The sequence below is a fragment of the Osmerus mordax genome, chromosome 2, assembly GCF_038355195.1.
Source record: "Osmerus mordax isolate fOsmMor3 chromosome 2, fOsmMor3.pri, whole genome shotgun sequence".
Classification (NCBI taxonomy): domain Eukaryota; kingdom Metazoa; phylum Chordata; class Actinopteri; order Osmeriformes; family Osmeridae; genus Osmerus; species Osmerus mordax.
In genome coordinates, this window is record NC_090051.1 from 11664234 (window position 1) to 11685592 (window position 21359).

A 21359-nucleotide genomic window follows, 5' to 3' on the forward strand; every position below is an offset into this window, starting at 1 on the left:
TCAAGCAGGAGGAAGGGTGCATCTTTTTGGTCCCTGTAGATTAATAGATTAAGATTGTTGTTGAATATTTTAAGGCACAGTAGGTAAAATGGTTCATCTGATTTTCGTCTTGTGCTCTGGAGCCGTGTGACCCAGGCATGTTGAGGAACAGGACAAGACAGGTGCTGCGTCTACCTGCCCCTGGCATTTCTTGTCCAGAACACACCCAAATGAAGGCTTGCCTCCTCAACTCCACCTGCTTCTCCTACCACTACAATGTCTCAGGTAGGACACTGGTCTAGTCTATACTATCAGGCACTACACTGTTCTAGTCTATACTATCAGGTAGGACACTGGTCTAGTATAAACTGTCAGGAAATGTGGCTTGCACAAGTGGTCATGTATCATAATTTGTTTATGTGTGTGTGTGCGCATGTGTGGTTCAGCATGGAGCACCTGTCAGCTGAATGAGAATGCGGTCTGTGGCCCAGGGTCACGGTCCCGCCTCCTGGACTGCGTTCGCAGCGACGGCAAGGTTGTTGAACTGAGCGCGTGTGAGGAGGTAACCTCTGTCTAACCAATCAGGGATTAAACAGCTGGGGATTGGTGTTGGAGTGCAGCTCTGTGAGGATGGCGGTGGGGCACCTGGCGTTCAGGATCAAGTTTAAATAAATTGCTTGAATCAGAATACCTCACATTCTTTTGAATAATCATTGAGTGTTTCTATTTATGTTTTTCTCTCTTGATAGTTTTAGTATTGCTGTTTTTCAACACTTGGAAGTACAGAGTCACATTTTTGTAGTGGGTTAGATACTTTATTTCAGTATTTTCTTCCTATCCTTCCTTCTTCTTCCTCTCCAGCTTGGTCTGGTCAACGAGGAGATGTTGGCAGGAAGCTGTATGGTCGACTGTCCTGTCAGTTGTCTGCTCTCCGATTGGTCATCTTGGTCGGAATGCTCGCACACCTGTGGTAACCAAGGTAACGCCCCTTACACACTCTCCTGGTTGAACCTGTCAGGGCTCTAGAGTGCGACCAAAATGTGTACGGGTGCGACAAAAAATTTTCCTAGGTCGCACCGGTGCACCTAACCTCCTCGCATCCGCTGTCTCTCCACAAACGAAGCGTTTGTTATCCTAAAACGGAACTGACACTCATGGTTGGATCATATCGTGGTCTAAACCAATCAGAGACAGAGATGGGACGGGTCTTTGCCTCTGATTGGCTGTGGTCCAGATATTCCTGTAGCTCCGTGCTGTGTGATTGAAATTACGACCTGAGCACCAGAGTCAGTTTAGCAGACCTGGGCATTGTATGGCCCGCGGGCCATAACCGGCCACAGGCTGTCTCAATCCGGCCCGCGTGAGGTAAATCAAAAATGTAAAATGTGTTGAGCGGTAGTAAATATGTAGTCCTGAAAGACTACAGTGATCAGGCAATTTACATATGTGCGCTTGCGCAACCTCACCGACAGGAGAGTTAGCTGTTGGTTAGCCCTCGAAAATGAAAAACTTTGCCACTGATTAACTTTTAACAAGACATGGACTTCTAAGTATCTGTTTACTGAGGTCAAAGTGAAAGTGAAAAAAAACTAACGCGGACATAATAAGAACTTGACTGATTCAGTGGGCGCGGGCTGATGGTTTGCTAGTTGAACTGCAGACTCTGATCACCTGTCAGCTGTCCTCTGTCAGCTGTCCTTCGCATATCCACCTCAGACATTCAGACAGATTTCGATGCACTTGTTAAAGCCCACTGGATTTCTCTCACAGAACAAAATGAACTGAAAAAACGTATTGCTTTTTGTATAAAGTTGATCAATTCCACATCTTTAACATACTGCAAAACAACTTTTCAGTGTTTGTGAAGATTAACTGGTTACAAATAAAATGAAACACTGTTGTTGTTGTTTATACTGTTTATTACTTCTATAATCTTTCCTATTTGACCTACACCAAAATCTAAAATATTTATATAAATATTAACAGAATATCCTTATTCTTCTGATAACCAGTAGCAGCTAATCAAAATATATACTTTACTGCTGTTTACAATGGGAGAAAATGAATAGTGAGCAAATTGATGAGGCCCTCCAACACATTTCTGGTTTCTCATGTGGCCCCTTGTAAAAATGAATTGCGGACCCCTGAGTTACGAAGCTGGGCCATGGAGCTAACCCATGGAGCTAGGATTTTGATGCTAGGGAGAGTGTGGCAAGATGATTTAGCCAAGGCCATAGGGCAAGAAGGCCAAATTACAGGTGTTGGCCATCTGAAGGGCATGCAACAGCAAGGTGGGACCCGCTATAAGACTTTGAGCCATGAAATGTTAGGTCTCAGTTCAGGGAAGCACTTTTAAACAGTAGCACTTTCTATTTTGAAATGTTTTATTTTGCTTAAAATGTTTTAGTTTGGTAGCTCAGTGAAGCACTTAAAATATATTTTTTTAATATATATATACAGTATGATTGTGCTTCAAATTAAAAAATTATTTACCTACACATTATTCTTGTTTAAGATCATTTACATAATATATATGAATGTATATGGAGCGTGATAAAAAGGTGACCTTGAAATTGTGGCGACGCAAGGAAAAATTTGGGTGCACCTAAATTTTGTGCTGGTGCACCTAAATAAAAAAGTTAGGCGCACCAGTGCAACCAAGGCAACAAGTTAGTCTGGAGCCCTGCCTGTATAGCAAGTGTGTGTAGGCAGCAAGCCACTTCATATCACAGGGTCAAACATGCAAAGAAGTTGGACTATACAATTGTATATTCATGTATATGAATTAAATTAACATTTAGTCATTTAGCAGACGCTCTTATCTTATCAAAAGGAGATGCAGTCTTTCGACAGACCCTCCAATCATCACGCGGAAGCCCAGCGTCCAGGCCAGCCCACTCCTCCATTCAACCCCAGAGACGCTGAGCGTCCAGGGCGGGACATAATCGCAGCATTTATCCAATGGCCGTATAGTTTCGAAGCACTGAAAAAAGCTGTTCAAAGCAGCCCCATTGAAGTCCATGGAAGCTGAGCTTCAACAGGGAAATGCACTGTGGCGCTACGGGAATGTATGAGAAGGAAATCAGTCAGTCGACCTGCTAATATATGTAGGTGATTCTGAACAAACTCGTCTTCGATATGAACGTGTTCTAACGCATTTAAAATGTTAACACAATAGTAAATATTTCACCATTAATTTTTTGAAATGTTAGGGGAAGCTGAGCTTCCCTTGCAGTCTTAAAGAAATCGCCACTGGTATCCAGCCATGGGAATCTACTCTAAATTTACCTATGGGTATAAATAAAGTAAACTGAACTGAAGTCTGATTTGCATTACACTGCAATGCAGCCATGTCTTTCAAATTATGAAAATTCAGCATTTTGGGTTTCACGGGTTAATGAATAACATAAACCTTGCCTTTAAAAATGTACTAAATGATTTAACATCCGAATATTTATGTCAACCTCTGCATGGTGTCAGGATTGCAATTAGTTATGGCTCGGCTTCAATCTGATGAAGTTTATGTTATTACTTCATGCAATATACAATAGGTAATTATCTAACCTGGACACTTGCGTTGTCTCTCAGGACTTCTGGCCTCCCAGGGATAGATACTTGTTATTTAGTTAATTAGAAACTCAACAGTGTCTTCTCAACTTCATTAAATTTAATTTGTTGTTGACTGCCTGTCTTTTCCACTCAGTTTGTCACTAACCCCCACATCTCAGCAGTAGTCCGGCTGCTCATTAGGGAGGTCTGAACCTTACCAAATTAGTGCACACACACACACTCTTACTTAAAACCACATCTGCCAGCCATGTTGAGGGACTCTTGTCAGAGGAAAGATGTTGTTTTGTCAGGGTGCCAGAGGAGTCGAATGGTGTGGCTTTATTGAAGAGAGATGTTGCAGAATGTGATTCTGTCTGTCCATCTGTAAAAGATGACTCAGGAAACAGCAAAAAAAATATATATATTGAATGCAATATATTGCATATATTTAAAATCAAAATATTGAAGTGCATTTTAACGTTCACAGCAAGAGCCTCCAGTGGTCATGACTGATGTAGGATCTTTTCTCTCTCTCTTTCCATTTATTCTTAACAATATTAATTGCTCACTTGAACCAGCCACTTACATGGAAATCAATTAGAAAGGGGCTCACTTTGGTATGATGACAAGAAGACATATTGGGTTGCTAAGATGATTCCTCCCATTTATAAAGAAAATATATAATTACAATTATCAGAGTCAGGTGGCTGAGCGGTTAGGGAGTCGGGCTAGTAATCTGAAGGTTACCGGTTTGATTCCCGGCTCTGCAAAATGACGTTGTGTCCTTGGGCAAGGAACTTCACCCTACTTGCCTCGAGGGGAATGTCCCTGTACTTACTGTAAGTCGCTCTGGATAAGAGCGTCTGCTAAATGACTAAATGTAAATTAACTGTGTCTTTTTGGATTCAATCCACTATTAGGCTATGCTCAGTCTGTCTGTGTCTGTATTCAAATGACAATTATGTTGCAGCTTTTCCAAGATGAGTACACCGTATTCCTTGGTGTTCACAGTTGCACTGAACAGTTTTTTAACAACAGTATACAAAGGCTTTTAATTAGTACACTAAGTTATGTGTGTGTCCATGTGTGTTTGTGTGTGTGTCCATGTGTGTTTGTCTGTGTCTGCGTGTTGTTTGCATGTGTGTGTGGGTATGTGTGTGTATCCCTGCCAAGGTTATAATCGTAAATGAAAACGAACGAAATAATGAAAACTAGGTGGTAAACAACATTGGGCCTCATTCTCAAACATTTTCTGTTTCTTTTCAAAAGTTTCTTCTGAAATGTTTCTTACGGGCTTCGGAAAAACAACGTAGGAAAAAGACATCCGCCAAATTCATGAACGCTTGAAAATGTGTTCCTACGCAGCAGAAGTTTTCTGAGCTGTGCTCCCCTGGAAGAGTTTTCTTAAATTGAAAGCGCGTCCTCGTGCTCCTGAATTTGCATACATACACGCCCCGACAGCTCCTTATAAGGGCATGTAACAGCAGTGACGTGTGCAGTCAGAATCGACACAATTAGGAAAGCAACAGGAACGCACGTTATGTCCAAGCGAAAAGCAATTTATTCATTTAGCAGACACTTTTATCCAAAGCGACTTCCAAGAGAGAGCTTTACAAAGTGCATAGGTCACTGATCATAACAACGAGATAGCCACAAAACATTGCGAGTAGCCAAAACATGAAGCACACATTGTGAACAACCAAAGTAAGTGCCAAAGGAAAGAACCATAAGAGCATGTAGTTAAACAAGTTACAATTAAACAACATGAACTGCTATAAGTGCAAGTGTACCTGTGAAAAAAAAAAAAAAAGACAAGCAACAATAATAAAAAACAATATATCACAGCGAGTACAAACAATTTTAAATCAGTTACCACTAACCACAAGAGCAACAAGTCTCTGAGCAAGAGTCATTGTGATCCTTGAGGAAACTAACATCGGGTCAAGCGAACCATTCCTAAGTACCGTTGTACTCCCGGAACAAGTGCGTCTTGAGCCTTTTCTTGAAGGTGGAGAGACAGTCAGTGTCTCTGATGGAGGTGGGGAGTTGATTCCACCACTGGGGGGCCAGACAGGAGAAGAGCTTGTGTTGGGACCGGGCGGTCTTGAGCGGTGGGACCACCAGGCGGTTGTCTGAAGAAGACCGTAGGTGACGGGTGGGGGTGTAAGGCTGCAGGAGAGACTTGATGTAGACGGGTGCAGTCCCGTTCACAGCTCGGAAGGTCAATACCAGGGTCTTGAATCTGATACGGGCCATGATAGGTAGCCAGTGGAGAGAGATGAGGAGCGGGGTAACATGGGAGCGTCTGGGTAGATTGTAGACCAGGCGGGCCGCTGCGTTCTGAATCCTCTGAAGAGGGCGGGTTGCACATGCTGGGAGACCAGCGAGCTGCAATAGTCCAACTTGGAGAGGACAAGTGCTTGGAATAGCAGCTGGGTGGAGTGCTCAGACAGGTATCTCCTGATCTTCCGGATGTTGTAGAGGGTGAATCTACACGACCGGGAGACCGCAGCAATGTGGGCCGTGAGGGAGAGCTCGTCGTCCATGGTAACCCCAAGGTTCCTGGCAGAGGATGAAGGGGTCACCGTCGCAGATCCCAGGGTGATTGAGAGATCGTGGGAGATGGAGAGTTTAGCCGGGATGATGAGAAGTTCTGTTTTGGCGAGGTTCAGCTGGAGGTGGTGCTTGGTCATCCAGGCGGAGATGTCTGTGAGGCAGGCCTTGATCCTAGCCGAGATCCCCGGATCAGTTGGGGGGGAATGACAGGTACAGCTGCGTGTCGTCAGCGTAGCAGTGGTAGGAGAAGCCATGGGAGGTGATGATTGGTCCAAGTGAGGTGGTGTACAGGGAGAAGAGGAGGGGTCCAAGGACGGAGCCCTGTGGGACACCAGTGGAGAGCTGGCGGGGTCGTGACACTTTGCCTCCCCAGGAGACCTGGTAGGATCTTCCCGACAGGTAGGATGAGATCCACTGAAGTGCAGTGCCAGTGATGCCCATTTCAGAAAGTCTGGCGAGCAGGATCTTATGGTTAACCGTATCAAACGCTGCAGAAAGGTCCAGCAGAATGATGATGGATGATCTCGAAGCCGCTCTGGCAGACTGGAGGGCAGTGGTGACTGACAGGAGGGCAGTTTCTGTGGAGTGGCCAGTCTTGAAGCCCGATTGGTTGGGGTCAAGCAGGTTGTTCTGAGAGAGAAAGTGGTGGGAGACATCCTGAAGCTAGCTAGCTAGCTGATGTAGGCTACAATAACAGTACAGCAGGAGGAGCCATTCAGTGATCTGACGTAGATAGGCCATTTTTTGGCTCCGCCCATTAAAACCTGATCTGAAAATGGAAGAGAAACTGTTCTTCGGTTAACTCCACATTTCAGTGTGACAAAGTATTAGCGCTTTGCACATGCTTTCAGGAACTAATTTCACACGTATATAATGTACTTAGAAGCAAAACATGGAATTTACTTTACAGGATCTTTAAGGGAGGGTTTTTTGAGTAGAGGGGTAACTCTGGCCTGTTTGAAGGCAGAGGGGAAAGTGCCGGAAGCAAGAGAAGAGTTGAGGACATTGAGAATATAAGTTATGATGGAGGGAGAGACGGTTTGAAAGAGAGGGGAGGGGACTGGATCAAGTGGACAGGAGGTGGGGTGATGAGAGAGAATGAGGTCAGAGACCTCTGACTCGGACAGGGGAGAGAAAGAGTTTAGACATTTAGTTGGGTCAGTCATAGAGGGTGAGAGGGTGGGAAAGGTGGGTTTAGGGAACCGACTGCTTATGTCGGCAACTTTTTTCTCAAAGAAGGAGGAGAAGTCGTCTGCTGTTAGGGTGGAGGGAGGGGGTGGGGGAGGTGGGTTAAGAAGGGTGGAGAAGGTAGCCAAAAGTTTGTGGGGGTTTGAGGCAGACTTAATTTTGTTCAGGACGTAGTGGCTTTTAGCACCAGTTATGTGAGCAGAGAAGGATGTAAGGAGGGAGTGATACTTATCAAGGTCCAGACCGTCTTTGGACTTGCACCATCTCCTCTCAGCTGCCCGAAGGATGGACCGTTCTTCACGAATAACATCCGTGAGCCACGGGCAGGAGGGAGAAGATCGTGCAGGCCTGGTTGACAGGGGACAGAGAGTGTCAAGTGATGCAGTTAATGTGGATAACAGGGTGTTGGTGTCAGTGGGGTGGGACGTGAACTTGTCAATGGTAGGGAGGGAGGATGTTACAATGGAGGAGAAATGGGAGGGGGATAGGGAGCAAAGGTTGCGCCGGAAAGTTACGAGGGGAGGGGAGGTAGGAGGAGTTGAAGGGAGAGAGACAGAAAATTGGATAAAGGAGTGATCAGAAATGTGTAGTGGGGTTACAGAGGTTAAGTCAGTGATATAGTTACGTGTCAGGATGTGGTCGAGCTGTTTTCCTGCCTTGTGGGTCGCCGGTGTGTTCAGCAGCGTCAGGTCGAAGGAAGTCAGAAGAGACATGAAGTCGACGGCCTGCCTTCTTTCGAGGTGGATGTTGAAGTCCCCAAGGATTATCAGCGGTGTTCCATCATCCGGGAGGACGCTGAGGAGCATGTCCAGCTCCTCCACAAAGTCGGTTAGCGGCCCTGGTGGGCGATAGAGAACAACTAAGAATGCTTTGATAGGATCAGTTAGCATCACATAATGGTGTTCAAATGATTTTGCAGTAACGGAGAGTGGGGTGGATGTGTATTTGATATGTGGGGAAAGAAGCAAACCTGTCCCACCACCTCGCCCGGTTGAGCGTGGTGAGTGAGAGAACGAGTGGTTGAGGGAGAGAGCAGCTGGAGTTGCAGTGTTCTCTGGGCGGATCCATGTCTCTGTCAGCGCAAGGTCGTGAAGAGAAGCATGGGATGCAAACGCCGGGATGAAGTCTGCCTTGTTCACAGCAGTTCCAGAGCCCTATAGAAAGAGAGAGGGCAGGTGGAGAAGATCTGGATAGGTAGTGAAGGTTAGAAGTGGAACGTATATACTTTGTGACATATCTACGTCTACGAGTGGTGTAATGAATGGGAATGCTGAAGAAACACATGCTTGCTATGAATATGTTCTGGGTGGATTAGAATACTAATAGGGTGATACTTATCAGAAGAGGTGATCCGCCCCGTCGGCCATCGGCGGTGGACTCCCGCAGGTAGACTCCCTGTCTTTGTTCGACCGAGTCTTCGTGCACCGAGGCTGCCAGACGAGGCTGCCACTGCATTGCTAGGTGCCTTAAATATGCAAGGCGCAGCTGACAACGACCCTAATTATGTAAACAAAGCAGGGTCTGCGGCGGCAAGTACCCTGAAACTCGGATCTGTAGCTAGCTACCTATTGACCAATTTAGCTGCTATACCCTTACCCTCTGCCCTTGAGACTAAGTTTTAGCTAGACACAATAATGAACAAAGTCTGACTACTCACAGTAAGATGAGTCACGATGTACTCTCAGCAGGACACAGTGCGCTCTGGCTTTATTACAAATCCCAGGAGCTATTTAACCACACAGTAGCTAGTGGTACATGCCAGTGCCTCCACTGGTACGTGACAGTAGCTAGTGGTACATGCCAGTGCCTCCACTGGCACATGACAGTTACTGTTCTGTTGATAGTGGTACGCAAGTGTCTCGTGGCACATGCATTGGGTGTCTTGCAGCTTTTGTTTACTGTCGTGTAACTGCCCCGCGGCCATTTTAGAATAGGAGAACAGGCTATAAAGTTTTATTTTTTAAATATAAGTTAAACTGTTCGTGCTAACAGACTTTTGATGTCTCACTACAAGCTCACCATACAAAGTAGTCAATTTAGACATTATGTTGCATATAGTGTAATGGTGTGACTGTAATGTAAAGCAGACTTGTACACACGTAATGAATTACTAACAAATTATTTTACTCAGAGTAACTGAATTTAAGCATGCACATGAGCCACCGTTGTAGACTCCTACGTCTCTAATGCACATGCATCATTGTGTTGTTATCAGCGCCTCCTAGTGGCGTATCATTAATTGTAATAACTGAAGTCAACATATACATTTACATTTAGTCATTTAGCAGACGCTCTTATCCAGAGCGACTTACAGTAAGTACAGGGACATTCCCCCGAGGCAAGTAGGGTGAAGTGCCTTGCCCAAGGACACAACGTCAGTTGGCATGACCGGGAATCGAACTGGCAACCTTCGGATTACTAGTCCGACTCCCTCACCGCTCAGCCACCTGACTCCCATATAGGTAGCCTACATTTGCAATCATAGGGTGTCATTTATTTACATGGTTCTTCATATGAAAATAATGAACTATTATTAACAACTATATTTACTCAGAGTATCGAAATGCAAATGTAGGCTACTTATAGACCAATTATCACCCTACGTCACACGACTGTCTAGCATGCTCAACTGCGCATGTCGGATGCAAAAGACGAACTTATAATACACTTGGAGTGTCGATCAGGTCATCATATATCTGGCCACTGGATTTCAGGGCTTGACCTTTTTGAGGCACTCGTCCTTTGGACAAGTACATTTACGTTTCATTTGTCCATGCACAAAAGTCACTTGACCCCGATACCTTTAAATAACCTGACCAATTGATCTGGCTGACCAAGTGAAAACTAGCCTGGCTAACGGAGGTCACTTTCTCAGGCAAATGACGAATGAAACAGGCTCGGAATCCTGTTAAATTGGCCTGAAAACGCCTAAACAGCATACCCAAAGTAAATTGAAAGCTGTTCTTGAACCATTTGGAGTACATGCATGTAAATGGTCTCTTTTGAAAGGTGACACTATGAAGTTATTTCCCCTGTTGTCAGGACCCCTGTCAGTTCTACTGGTGTTGAGTAATAGAAGCTTGGACACAAGGAAAGTGAAAGTTTCTATTTCCGCCTATATTTTGTTTTGAAAACAGAGGCCTGAAGAAGCCTAGAGGTGGTATGTATTAGCTGGAAGACAGAATTGGACCACAGCTTGAAGCCTAACCCAATCAATTCAAATCAAAAGTCAAACATAATAACACAATATATTAATATTTGACACATGTTTTTATAAGAGTACTTCCAGTCGTTTTCTATAAGGGCCTTTTGGACACTCCAGAATGACCCTTTGTAACCAAGGTCAAATACTTAGGATAAAAAGGTATTATTTTTCATAATTGTTATCTCTAATGAAAGGTGGTACTTAGAACTATCATATATAATAGCTAGTATTATATTATCTCATTAGTATTACTGAAACACAAAAACTGAAGCATGAACACATTGGAGTGTTTTATCTGATTCCCAGGATTGGCGCACAAAGAACACTGATTCTGTCAACCATATTGCGCAATAGACTTTTATTTTGAAGGCTCCACAGATACATAGCATATAGTGATGGGCATTCCGGCTCTTTTTCGTGAGCCGGCTCGTATGGCTCAGCTCACTAAAAAGAGCCGGCTCTTTTGGCTCCAGAACGGCTCTTTAAAAAATACATGTTTTAACTATGAATTTGACTATGATAGGTGTGAAAACAATTTGAATTAAATTATGAAATGAAGTCATACTCGACCGCAACCACATATCTTAAAAAATGCATTGATTTGTCATGGCTCTCCTCCGAGTTTTGACTACTCTCTCACTGTGTGTGAGTTGGCTTGGCCCTCCCTCATGCAGGATTGACAGGGACAGAATGTGAGGATGATCGTGTACGCGTTTAAGTCTATGTATTTTTGTAGGCTTACAAAAATCTCAGACATTCAGCCAGATTGTTCTTTGAATTAGTCAATTATTTTAAATACAATTAAAATTCATTATTTCATAATCATTTAGTTTTCATAGGCTGTATTAATCTATAAAAAATAGAGTCGGCTCTTCAGATATGCGAGCCAGCTCCCGACGTTCACCTTCAAGAGCCGGCTCTTAGAGCCGGATCGTTCGCGAACGACCCATCACTAATAGCATATGGGGTATTAGCATTTACAGCTAGCCCTCAGCTACAAGGCTAACAAGCTAATTTCAGAGCCCGTCAAAGCCAGTTTGAGAAATTTGTTTAGAATAAGTGTGGGGGGGGGGCGTGGGGGGGGCAGGGAGGGGGCAGGACGCACAGACCTAGTTGGCTTTAGAGGGCTGTCAACGGGGCATGGAAACTCCTATTGGGTCAAGCAAGGTGTCAATCGAAAGGGCAGAGTGTAGCGGCCATTTTAAAACCATCCACTCGTAAGTTCTCGAACCACATCTCCTCCTATGAGAGATAGTGCGTGAAAGACTGAAATAAACATAATTGGCGAACGAAGAATGAAGCAACAATATCGTGGCTATGTGTGGATATAATTCATTGTTTGGACAACTACTCGACATGGCTTTGGACCTTTGGGGATGTAAGCAGATGAGGTTTTGATGGGTTGTTTGCCTACCTGGACCATTCCGAAGTAATGGTAGGTAAGTACAACTTTTTCCTCTGGCTTTGTTGATATATTGGTCACCGGACAAAGACATTGACTGTACTTGCTGTTGCGACTTGATCTTGAAATTGTTTATTTCAATGGAAGCACAAGAATCGTAGCTTTCCAATGGTGTACAACATGTGTAGCAGTCTAAAAATTATATTTATTAACATTTAGCTACGATGTCTTTAGGAACTGCCCGTAAAACTAAGATTCGTCCTACGATGGATTCTACGATCAATTTAGGCTTATGACCAGGGATGGAAATTAATTTTTTTGTCCGGTGGATTTCAAAATCTACCTGCCACTCAATGTTTTTACCAGCCCCTTTCTTGTTTTTAACCGACAATGTGTGACTGCAGTTTATTTAATCTCAGTCTCAATGAAACACTGACACTTTCTCTTTTATACATACACAAACCACGAACTGATATACATTTCATTAAATGAGTAGGGCAGATTAAACAACAAACTAACATTCCTCCACCCATCCTCCCCACTCCCAGTACAGTTTACTCCTGCTCATCAGGATCAGATTGCTTTCCTGAGCGTTCTTCCACGGCAGGGCGAACAGCACCCCGACGCGAAGCGGATCGGTGTAGCTTCGCTCTGAAGGGGCTTATTTTCCCGATAATGACAACGGCGTTCTATACATTATCCCGCTTATTACACGGCTACTTGCCCAAAAAAAAACTTAACACAGTGTGTCTTATTACAATATGTTACCATTTGTAGTGTTGATCAGCAGAGAAATAGTTCACCTAAGACGTTGAACTTCATAGACGTTGAACATTCTTTAGGCTTCAAATCAGCTGACGTCGCTAAGCAACGGAGTACTCTGGAGTTGAAAAGTTACCAGACTACTAGTGCTACGAAAGACGTAAATCCGAGGCAAAAAGGCCACTTCTCTTGACAGCGGTCAGTTATACATAGCAACGGTCTGTTATCGAAAAATAATTGACCGCAGAACGTTGGGAAGACCCATTCAAGTGAATGGGGCATTCTACAGCATTAAGAACAGCCGTGTAATAATTTTATTTACCCTCCACGGTGGCCGCTGGTGAAGCGAGTTTACCCGCCACAACACAAAATCACCCGCATTTGGCTGGTGGCGGGTGCTAATTTCCATCCCTGCTTACAACGCTTTCGGGAAACGCACCCTGGTGAGTTGCTATCATTTAGCAACGCAGCAACGATCTCTGGAGCTAGTCTACGAACAGCAGTGCACATATACTATTTTATTTTTTTACTGTCAGTGAATAGCACCGAGTGAAAGTCAAAATTTTCTTTATATCTAGTGACAGTGATCATTCAGGGCCTGACATTACATTTTTGAGGCACTTGTCCTTTGGACAAGTAGCCCTACATTTACGTTTTACTTTTCCATGCACAAAAGTCAGCCTTTGACCAACGAAGATGAGCGGTAATATTATTCAAATGATAACAATAGAGGTGTTATTTTATTTTTATTTTTTCTTACATTAAACATTTACACAATTTCTGCAAAATGAAACACTTTCTGTTATGTACTGTATTGCAGCTTCGTCCCAATATCTCTACAGGCCGTGCAGCTAATTTAATGCTCTACACTTAAACGGGGGCTTATTACTTGAAAGAGGAATTACTGCGTCTTCTCAGTTACACTACCAGGGCTTGGAAATACTGTGACTTGCAAAAGTAGGCAAATGGCTAGTAGAACAAAACATTTCATATCATTTCAGTCAATCTCTGCAAGACCCAGTGAAATGTTATATACAGCTAGCAAACTAACGTTAGCTAGCATCGCTAACGACATTGGCTAACTCAACTTCGGTAGGCTATCCTCAGTATTTGCAAGCTGGCCAGTGCAAGTACAGTAACATGGCATTTTATTTTGTTTGAGTTTAAACTTGTCCAGTGGGGCAGGTACATTTCTCTGCCCTACAAAAAAATCCACTTGTCCCGGACAATCATGACGTCATGCAATGCATTGTGGGGGAAAGAAGAATCATTGCAAAAAAGTAGCTACTTTTTCGTATTATATTCCGTTTTGTGACACCCAACATCAAATACAATGGATAACAGTTTAAATGTTTAAATTACCAACTAGCAAATAGCGCAAATTCGTTGGAAAAATAAACCTGCCATATGGCCTTTAAAGATCCTGTACAGTGGAATTGAAAGCGAGTTTTAAGTTCACCACACCACAGAAGAAAGTGTTATTAACTACCCATCCAAATTCAAATGAAAAAAAACACAGACAAGTATGTTAAATTAGGCTTTGAAATAGTGAGAAAATCAGCACTCTTCTCTGGTTGAGACTGGGGGGGCGTGTCGCCTGAAGGAGCTGAAGCTCCGCCCCTCACTGCCTACTTACGACCCAGATAATGGACGCTACGTCAAGCCGAACAAAACAGTATAGAATTAGAATTTATTTGTTCAATGAGTGAAACATACAGATGCATGTAAATGAAATATTCCCCTGAGCTGTAACACAGGAGTAAACATTTACAGCAGAGACAGCAGACAGTGAGCTCTCCAACTTCTACTTCTAGCACATTAGCTACCATTTCACCAAAATACCATCATTCTACACCGAGTAGCCTAATATCAAGTTAGCGGTTTGCACTAACTCATAGCAGAGATACCCCTGGAAAAGTTATCTAGTATAATTATAACAAGCACACAAAACTGAGTGATCAACTGCTGGGAGTGGATGGTCCAGGTGCGACCGGAGGAGGAACGGCCGGGAGGGCGATGCTCGGTACGGCTCCGCGCTGCAAGAGAAGCCGTGTGTCCCTGAACCCCGTCTGTCTCTGGTCCATGTTAAAATTATCCGCCGTGAAATGGTCACTGCAGAGGCGGCTGTTGGAAATTATCCGAAGCTTTCCATTAGCGTGGCTCTTCACAAAATCAATCCACCTATTTTTCCTTTCCTCATCAATAGGGAAATTAAATAGCGTTGCAGCGCAGCTGAAGTTCTTGCATCCAGGGAAGATGCAGTTGCGGGTGGAGGGAGACATCCTGAAGCTAGCTAGCTAGCTGATGTGGGAGTCAGGTGTGATGTGGGAGTCAGGTTGCTGAGCGGTTAGGGAATCGGGCTAGTGATCTTAAGGTTGCCAGTTCGATTCCAAATGACGATGTGTCTTTGGGCAAGGCACTTCACCCTACTTGTCCCTGTACTTACTGTAAGTCGCTCTGGATAAGAGCGTCTGCTAAATGACTAAATGTATAGGCTACAATAACAGTACAGCAGGAGGAGCCATTCAGTGATCTGACGAAGATAGGTAATTTTTTGGCTCTGCCCATTAAAACCTGATCTGAAAACGGAAGAGAAACTGTTCTACGGTCTAACTCCACATTTCAGTGCAACAAAGTTTTCGCGCTTTGCACATGCTTCTAGGAACTCATTTCACATGTATATAATGTACTGAGAAGCAAATCATGGAATTTACTCTTGAGTAAAATAATTTGTTAGTAATTCATTACGTGTGTACAAGTCTGCTTTACATTACAGTCACACCATTACACTATATGCAACAACATAATGTCTAAATCGACTACTTGTGAGACGTCAAAAGTATGGTTTGGAGTCTGTTAGCTCAAACAGTTTAACTAGCCTATGTGTGGCGGCCTGCGGAAACCCTTCACATTGTGAACATTTTACTTTCTGGGTATTATACATATTTGGAAACTAAAAACTCTCCTGGATACAAATCTGTTTAAATCACTCATATCTTTATGACAACTGAAGTTACATCATTTTAAAGTCGACCTGTGTCGATAAGGGAGAAAATCCTTTTGTTCGTAATCAGGTTGTGAATGTAAATGTCAGTTTAAGTATAGGCTACATTAATTACTTTTCAGCAAGTTATTTTTAAGTTTAACAACCTGACTTAATTGATCAGTTGTTAGGGGCTGCTGCAGCACTCAAAAGAGCAGGCAAACTGAGCATTTGATTTGACATGGCTTGAATTTTTTTCCCCATTAGTAATCATATACTTCTTGTACATTACAATGAAGTTTATGGTGTTAACTATACAAAACATAAAAAATCTCAATTTTGACAGAAAACAGCCGCTCCTGAAACAGATTTTAGATCTTTTATGGCTTATAGCCAACAATGACGGGCCACGACATCCACGGGTTTCCGCCGGCCGCCACACATATTTCAAAAGTAAAAGTTTCTAGCCTGTTCTCCTATTCTAAAATGGCTGCGGGGCAGTTACATGACATTAAACAAAAGCTGCAAGACACCCAATGCAACTGCCACGAGACACTTGCATACCACTATCAACAGAACAGTAACTGTCATGTGCCAGTGGAGGCGCTGGCACGTACAGCCACTGTCACGTGCCAGTGGAGGCACTGTCACGTACCACTTGCTCCACTGGCACGTACCACTCGCTACAGTACAGTTTCGGTTCTAACCGCCTCTCCACGCCTGTTTAACCGAAGCTAATTTGGGTGGGTTTCTTTTCCCATCCCCATACAATGCAGTGACCTGCGGTGATGTCAGTAAGAGGCTAGGCACTGAGTTATGAAAGCCAGATTACCTAATTTATTGTTAGGCTAATATGACAAAACAGTAAACGCAGTACAAGCAGTAGCCTACAGCCGCTGAATGTTAGCACAGCCACATAGCCAATCTTTTCTTCCATACCAGTCTGTTTGAAATGATCGAAAACATGTTGTCCCTTTTGCTGCAGTAGTCCATCTAAATCTGGCGTAGACGTCCCTCTTGCTATTAACTCCTTTTTAAAATGAAATCGAGCTTGGAGAAATTCCTCAACTCTGATATCGGCAGATACCGCTGCTGTCATTTTGACTTGAATTTTGCGGGGATTACGCTTACAACGTAGCCAGTGTAATGACGTTAGCTGCGCAGATGTCTAGTAATATCTCGATTTTAATTGGTCCATGTTTGATACATAACGTAGATGATTACTGGCATAACATATTTACGTGCAAAGGCACAGAACAGTTGTGCTTTTCGACGTACATGTTGAAGAATACAGGATCGAAGTGCGCAACATAAGTTTTTCGCTTGTCGTCCGCAATGAATGGACAGTAAAAGCACTGCTTATTCTACCATTTTTTTGTATTTGATTATGCGTAACTGCTAAATTTGTCATCGTAACGTCTAAATAATTGGAATTACATACATATTGCATATATAAATAACAAAAATAATCAGTAAAAATACAAGTTTATTAAATAAAGGGGGGAGTCAGGTGGCTGAGCGGTGAGGGAATCGGGCTAGTAATCCGAAGGTTGCCAGTTCGATTCCCGGTCATGCCAACTGACGTTGTGTCCTTGGGCAAGGCACTTCACCCTGCTTGCCTCAGGGTAATGTCCCTGTATTCACTGTAAGTCGCTCTGGATAAGAGCGTCTGCTAAATGACTAAATGTAAATGTAAATAAAATGATTTAATAAACATTTTTACGTTTGAATTTTGCCTACCTTGCCTACCCTGACTGCACGTCACTCATACAATGTCACTTCTCTATCTTTTACGGCTCCTCGGCTGTGAACCGCTCCTGGCGTGCGCCTCGCAAATCCGCCATTATAATAGCAATCCGCCATGGAACAAGCGCGCCTGCTCTTAAAGGGAATGTGAGATGACACTCTGATTGGTTTATTGCACGTTACGCCCAAACCACACCTATGAGTAATGTAGCTACTACAGACCAACCCATTTTAGATTTGCGTCGGGCGCAAGAGTCATGTATCCCGCCGGTATAATAGCAACAGCGCCGGAGTCCCGCCCACAAAGTTACTTGCGTTTCGCGTTTGATATTTGATTGCGTTTCAGATCGTTAAAATAGGGCCCTCCATGTCAAATTGAACAGCATAGTCCATGCTCCGCGCCTGGCATCATGGCGGTACCGAAAGTCGGAAGAAAGCGGCAGAGCCCTATTTGGGATTACTTTGAATATTACTGTGTTTCAGATAAAAGCAAGTGCCTTGCAGTGGAAGGTGGTGAAATATGTGGACAATTTATTAAAGGGAAAAAACCCACGAATTTGAAAGTACATTTGAGAAGCGCGCACAAGGAGGCTAACCTAGCTTACCATAATAAGGTAAAGGACAACGCCAAGCCCCCCTCCCCCGAAACAGAAGCTAATCCCCGGTACAGGGTTAGGCAGCATGATGGAGACAACCGTAGGACAGAGAACACTACAGCAGTGCTTTCGCCGGCAGACCGATGGCTGCTGGTTAGTAAATACGCAGGAACACCACAAACGGGAGGAAGCATTGGTTAATATGTTTATTGATACTGGGATGTCTACACAATTGTGCACAATACTTTTTCTGACCTTGACAAATAGCCTAACCCATATTACAAAAGGGATGGTTAATGGTTAAGGAATCAGGCTAGTAATCAGAAGGTTGCCGGTTCGATTCCCGGCTGTGAAAAATGACGTTGCGTCCTTGGGCAAGGCACTTCACCCTACTTGCCTCGGGGGGAATGTCCCTGTACTTACTGTAAGTCGCTCTGGATAAGAGCGTCTGCTAAATGTAAATGTAAGCATTTTCAAAAAACTAAACTAGCAAACCCGTTTTAAAAACTACCGTAATTTTTGGACTATAAGGCGCACCTGAATATAAGCCGCAGCAGCTAAATTGAACGATGTGTACATATATAAGCCGCACTGGACTATAAGCCGCAGGTGTTTTAATGTTTAATTACCATATGTACAGTGAGGTCCATAAGTATTTGGACATTGACACAATTTTCATCATTTTGGCTCTGTATACCACCACAATGGATTTGAAATGAAACAATTAAGATGTGCTTTAAGTGCAGACTTTCAGCTTTAATTTCAGGGTATTTACATCCAAATCAGGTGAACGGTGTAGGAATTACAACACATTTTATATGTGCCCCCCCCCCTTTTTAAGGGACCAAAAGTAATTGGACAAACTAACATAATCATAAATCTAATTGTCACTTTTAATACTTGGTTGCAAATCCTTTGCAGTCAATGACAGCCTGAAGTCTGGAACCCATAGACATCACCAGACGCTGGGTTTCGTCCCTGGTGATGCTCTGCCAGGCCTCTACTGCAACTGTCTTCAGTTCCTGCTTGTTCTTGGGGCATTTTCCCTTCAGTTTTGTCTTTAGCAAGTGAAATGCATGCTCAATTGGATTTAGGTCAGGTTATTGACTTGGCCATTGCAGAACATTCCACTTCTTTGCCTTAAAAAACGCTTTGGTTGCTTTCGCAGTATGCTTCGGGTCATTGTCCATCTGCACTGTGAAGCGCCGTCCTATGAGTTCTGAAGCATTTGGCTGAATATGAGCAAATAATATTGCCCGAAACACTTCAGAATTCATCCTACTGCTTTTGTCAGCAGTCACATCATCGATAAATACAAGGGAACCAGTTCCATTGGCAGCCATACATGCCCACGCCATAACACTACCTCCACCATGCTTCACTGATGAAGTGGTATGCTTTGGATCATGAGCAGTTCCTTCCCTTCTCCATACTCTTCTCTTCCCATCATTCTGGTACAAGTTGATCTTGGTCTCATCTGTCCATAGGATGTTGTTCCAGAACTGTACAGGCTCTTTTAGATGTTTTTTGGCAAACTCTAATCTGGTCTTCCTGTTTTTGAGACTCACCAATGGTTTACATCCTGTGGTGAACCCTCTGTATTTACTCTGGTGAAGTCTTCTCTTAATTGTAGACTTTGACACAGATACGAGTGTTCTTGATCTGGCCAACTGTTGTGAAGGGGTTTTTCTTCACCATGGAAAGAATTCTTCTGTCATCCACCACAGTTGTTTTCCGTGGTCTTCCGGGTCTTTTGGTGTTGCTGAGCTCACCAGTGCGTTCTTTCTTTTTAAGAATGTACCAAACAGTTGATTTGGCCACACCTAATGTTTTTGCTATCTCTCTGATAGGCTGAAAAATCAAAACAAACCTAACGATGGCTTGCTTCACTGATGGTGACAGCTCTTTGGACTTCATATTGAGAGTTGACAGCAACAGATTCCAAACACAAATACCATACTTGAAATGAACTCTAGACATTTTATCTGCTCCTTGTCAATGAAATAACGAACTCCCTTTATGAGGGAATAACATACACTTGGCCATGGAACAGCTGAGCAGCCAATTGTCCAATTACTTTTGGTCCCTTAAAAAGGGGGGGGCCACATATAAAATGTATTGTAATTCCTACACCGTTCACCTGATTTGGATGTAAATACCCTGAAATTAAAGCTGAAAGTCTGCACTTAAAGCATATCTTGATTGTTTCATTTCAAATCCATTGTGGTGGTATACAGAGCCAAAATGATGAAAATTGTGTCAATGTCCAAATACTTATGGACCTAACTGTAAGTGTTCGTGCACAGAGGGGATTGTGGGGAAAGAGATGGCTGCTTGAGGAAGCTCCAATTTATTAACATTTCAACAAACAAGTTGCATATTTGCATAACGTATTCAAGTGTTACCAGTGTGTGAAATACGGGGGGGTCCGGGGGGGCTCGACCGGGCCCCCCCCCCCCCCCCCCCCCCCCGATTAACCCATGAGCCCCCCTGAAAGCCTCAAAAGCAAAATTTGAAGGCAGTCTAATTTTCTTTTTTTATAAATAAATATTGTCACTAATGGTCACAAAAATGTTTTAAGCTCACCATGTTCAGTATTCAGAAATCAAAACATTTATTCACCATTATTTTTGCCAAGCGGAGCCAGCCAGTCCTGTGCGCCAAACAGAAACGTTGAGAAGTCAATGGCTAGCAAGCGAAAGCTAACCAGAGTGTTTCATTCACACACTTTGGGTTCACATCCAAAAAGGTGGCACTCAGAGATGAAAAGGCACCGAATGACAATGCACTTCTTATAAAACAACGTGCATCCAAACAACTTTAGCCAATGCAACCTCTTATGTCAGTGTTGTTTTACGAATACTAGCCTATACTAGAATAATAGCATATCGGATTATCAAAAATGGTTGTGTGTGCGTGTGTTGTCATGTAGGCTATAGACTGATTGTCTTGGCTGGCATCCATAAAATAGTTACTGTAATGTTATACCAACTGCCAGTAGCGGACTGACCATCGGTAGCGCCATGTTTATTTTACATTAAGCTCCCAAAAAATATTTTCGCTCAAATCAGCCCCAAAAAAGTTTTTGCGCGCCATGCACGCTCGCATTAACTGTAGTACTCCCTACTAGCATCACATCAAACCCAGAATGTGCATGCATTAGCATGGCACTTTGGTGGCGTATACGGGGCCGGTTCTGGTGGGCCGGTCTGGATCAAAGTCCAATGTCTATTTTTACTCCCAGTCCGTCCCTGCCTATCTGCATAGGGAGAATCGGACTGATTGTGGCCTAGGTCGAGCCAACCCAAACCTACTCACACATTAACTTTCACCTAATACAGATATCACCACCCCCCCACCCCCATCCAACGCCTTCGCCTGCTTGTTTCCCCA

The 21359-nt window shown here is 43.5% G+C and overlaps 1 protein-coding gene across 1 annotated transcript in view; it reads left to right on the top strand.

Moving 5' to 3' along the window:
- Nucleotides 1-21359, top strand: part of thsd7ba (thrombospondin, type I, domain containing 7Ba) — a 215360-nt gene that overhangs the window by 182102 nt on the left and 11899 nt on the right. The window contains exons 19-21 of the mRNA XM_067253353.1: nt 123-264; nt 426-541; nt 841-958. Of these exons, the coding sequence (XP_067109454.1) occupies nt 123-264; nt 426-541; nt 841-958 (376 nt within the window). The remainder of the gene's footprint in view (nt 1-122; nt 265-425; nt 542-840; nt 959-21359) is intronic.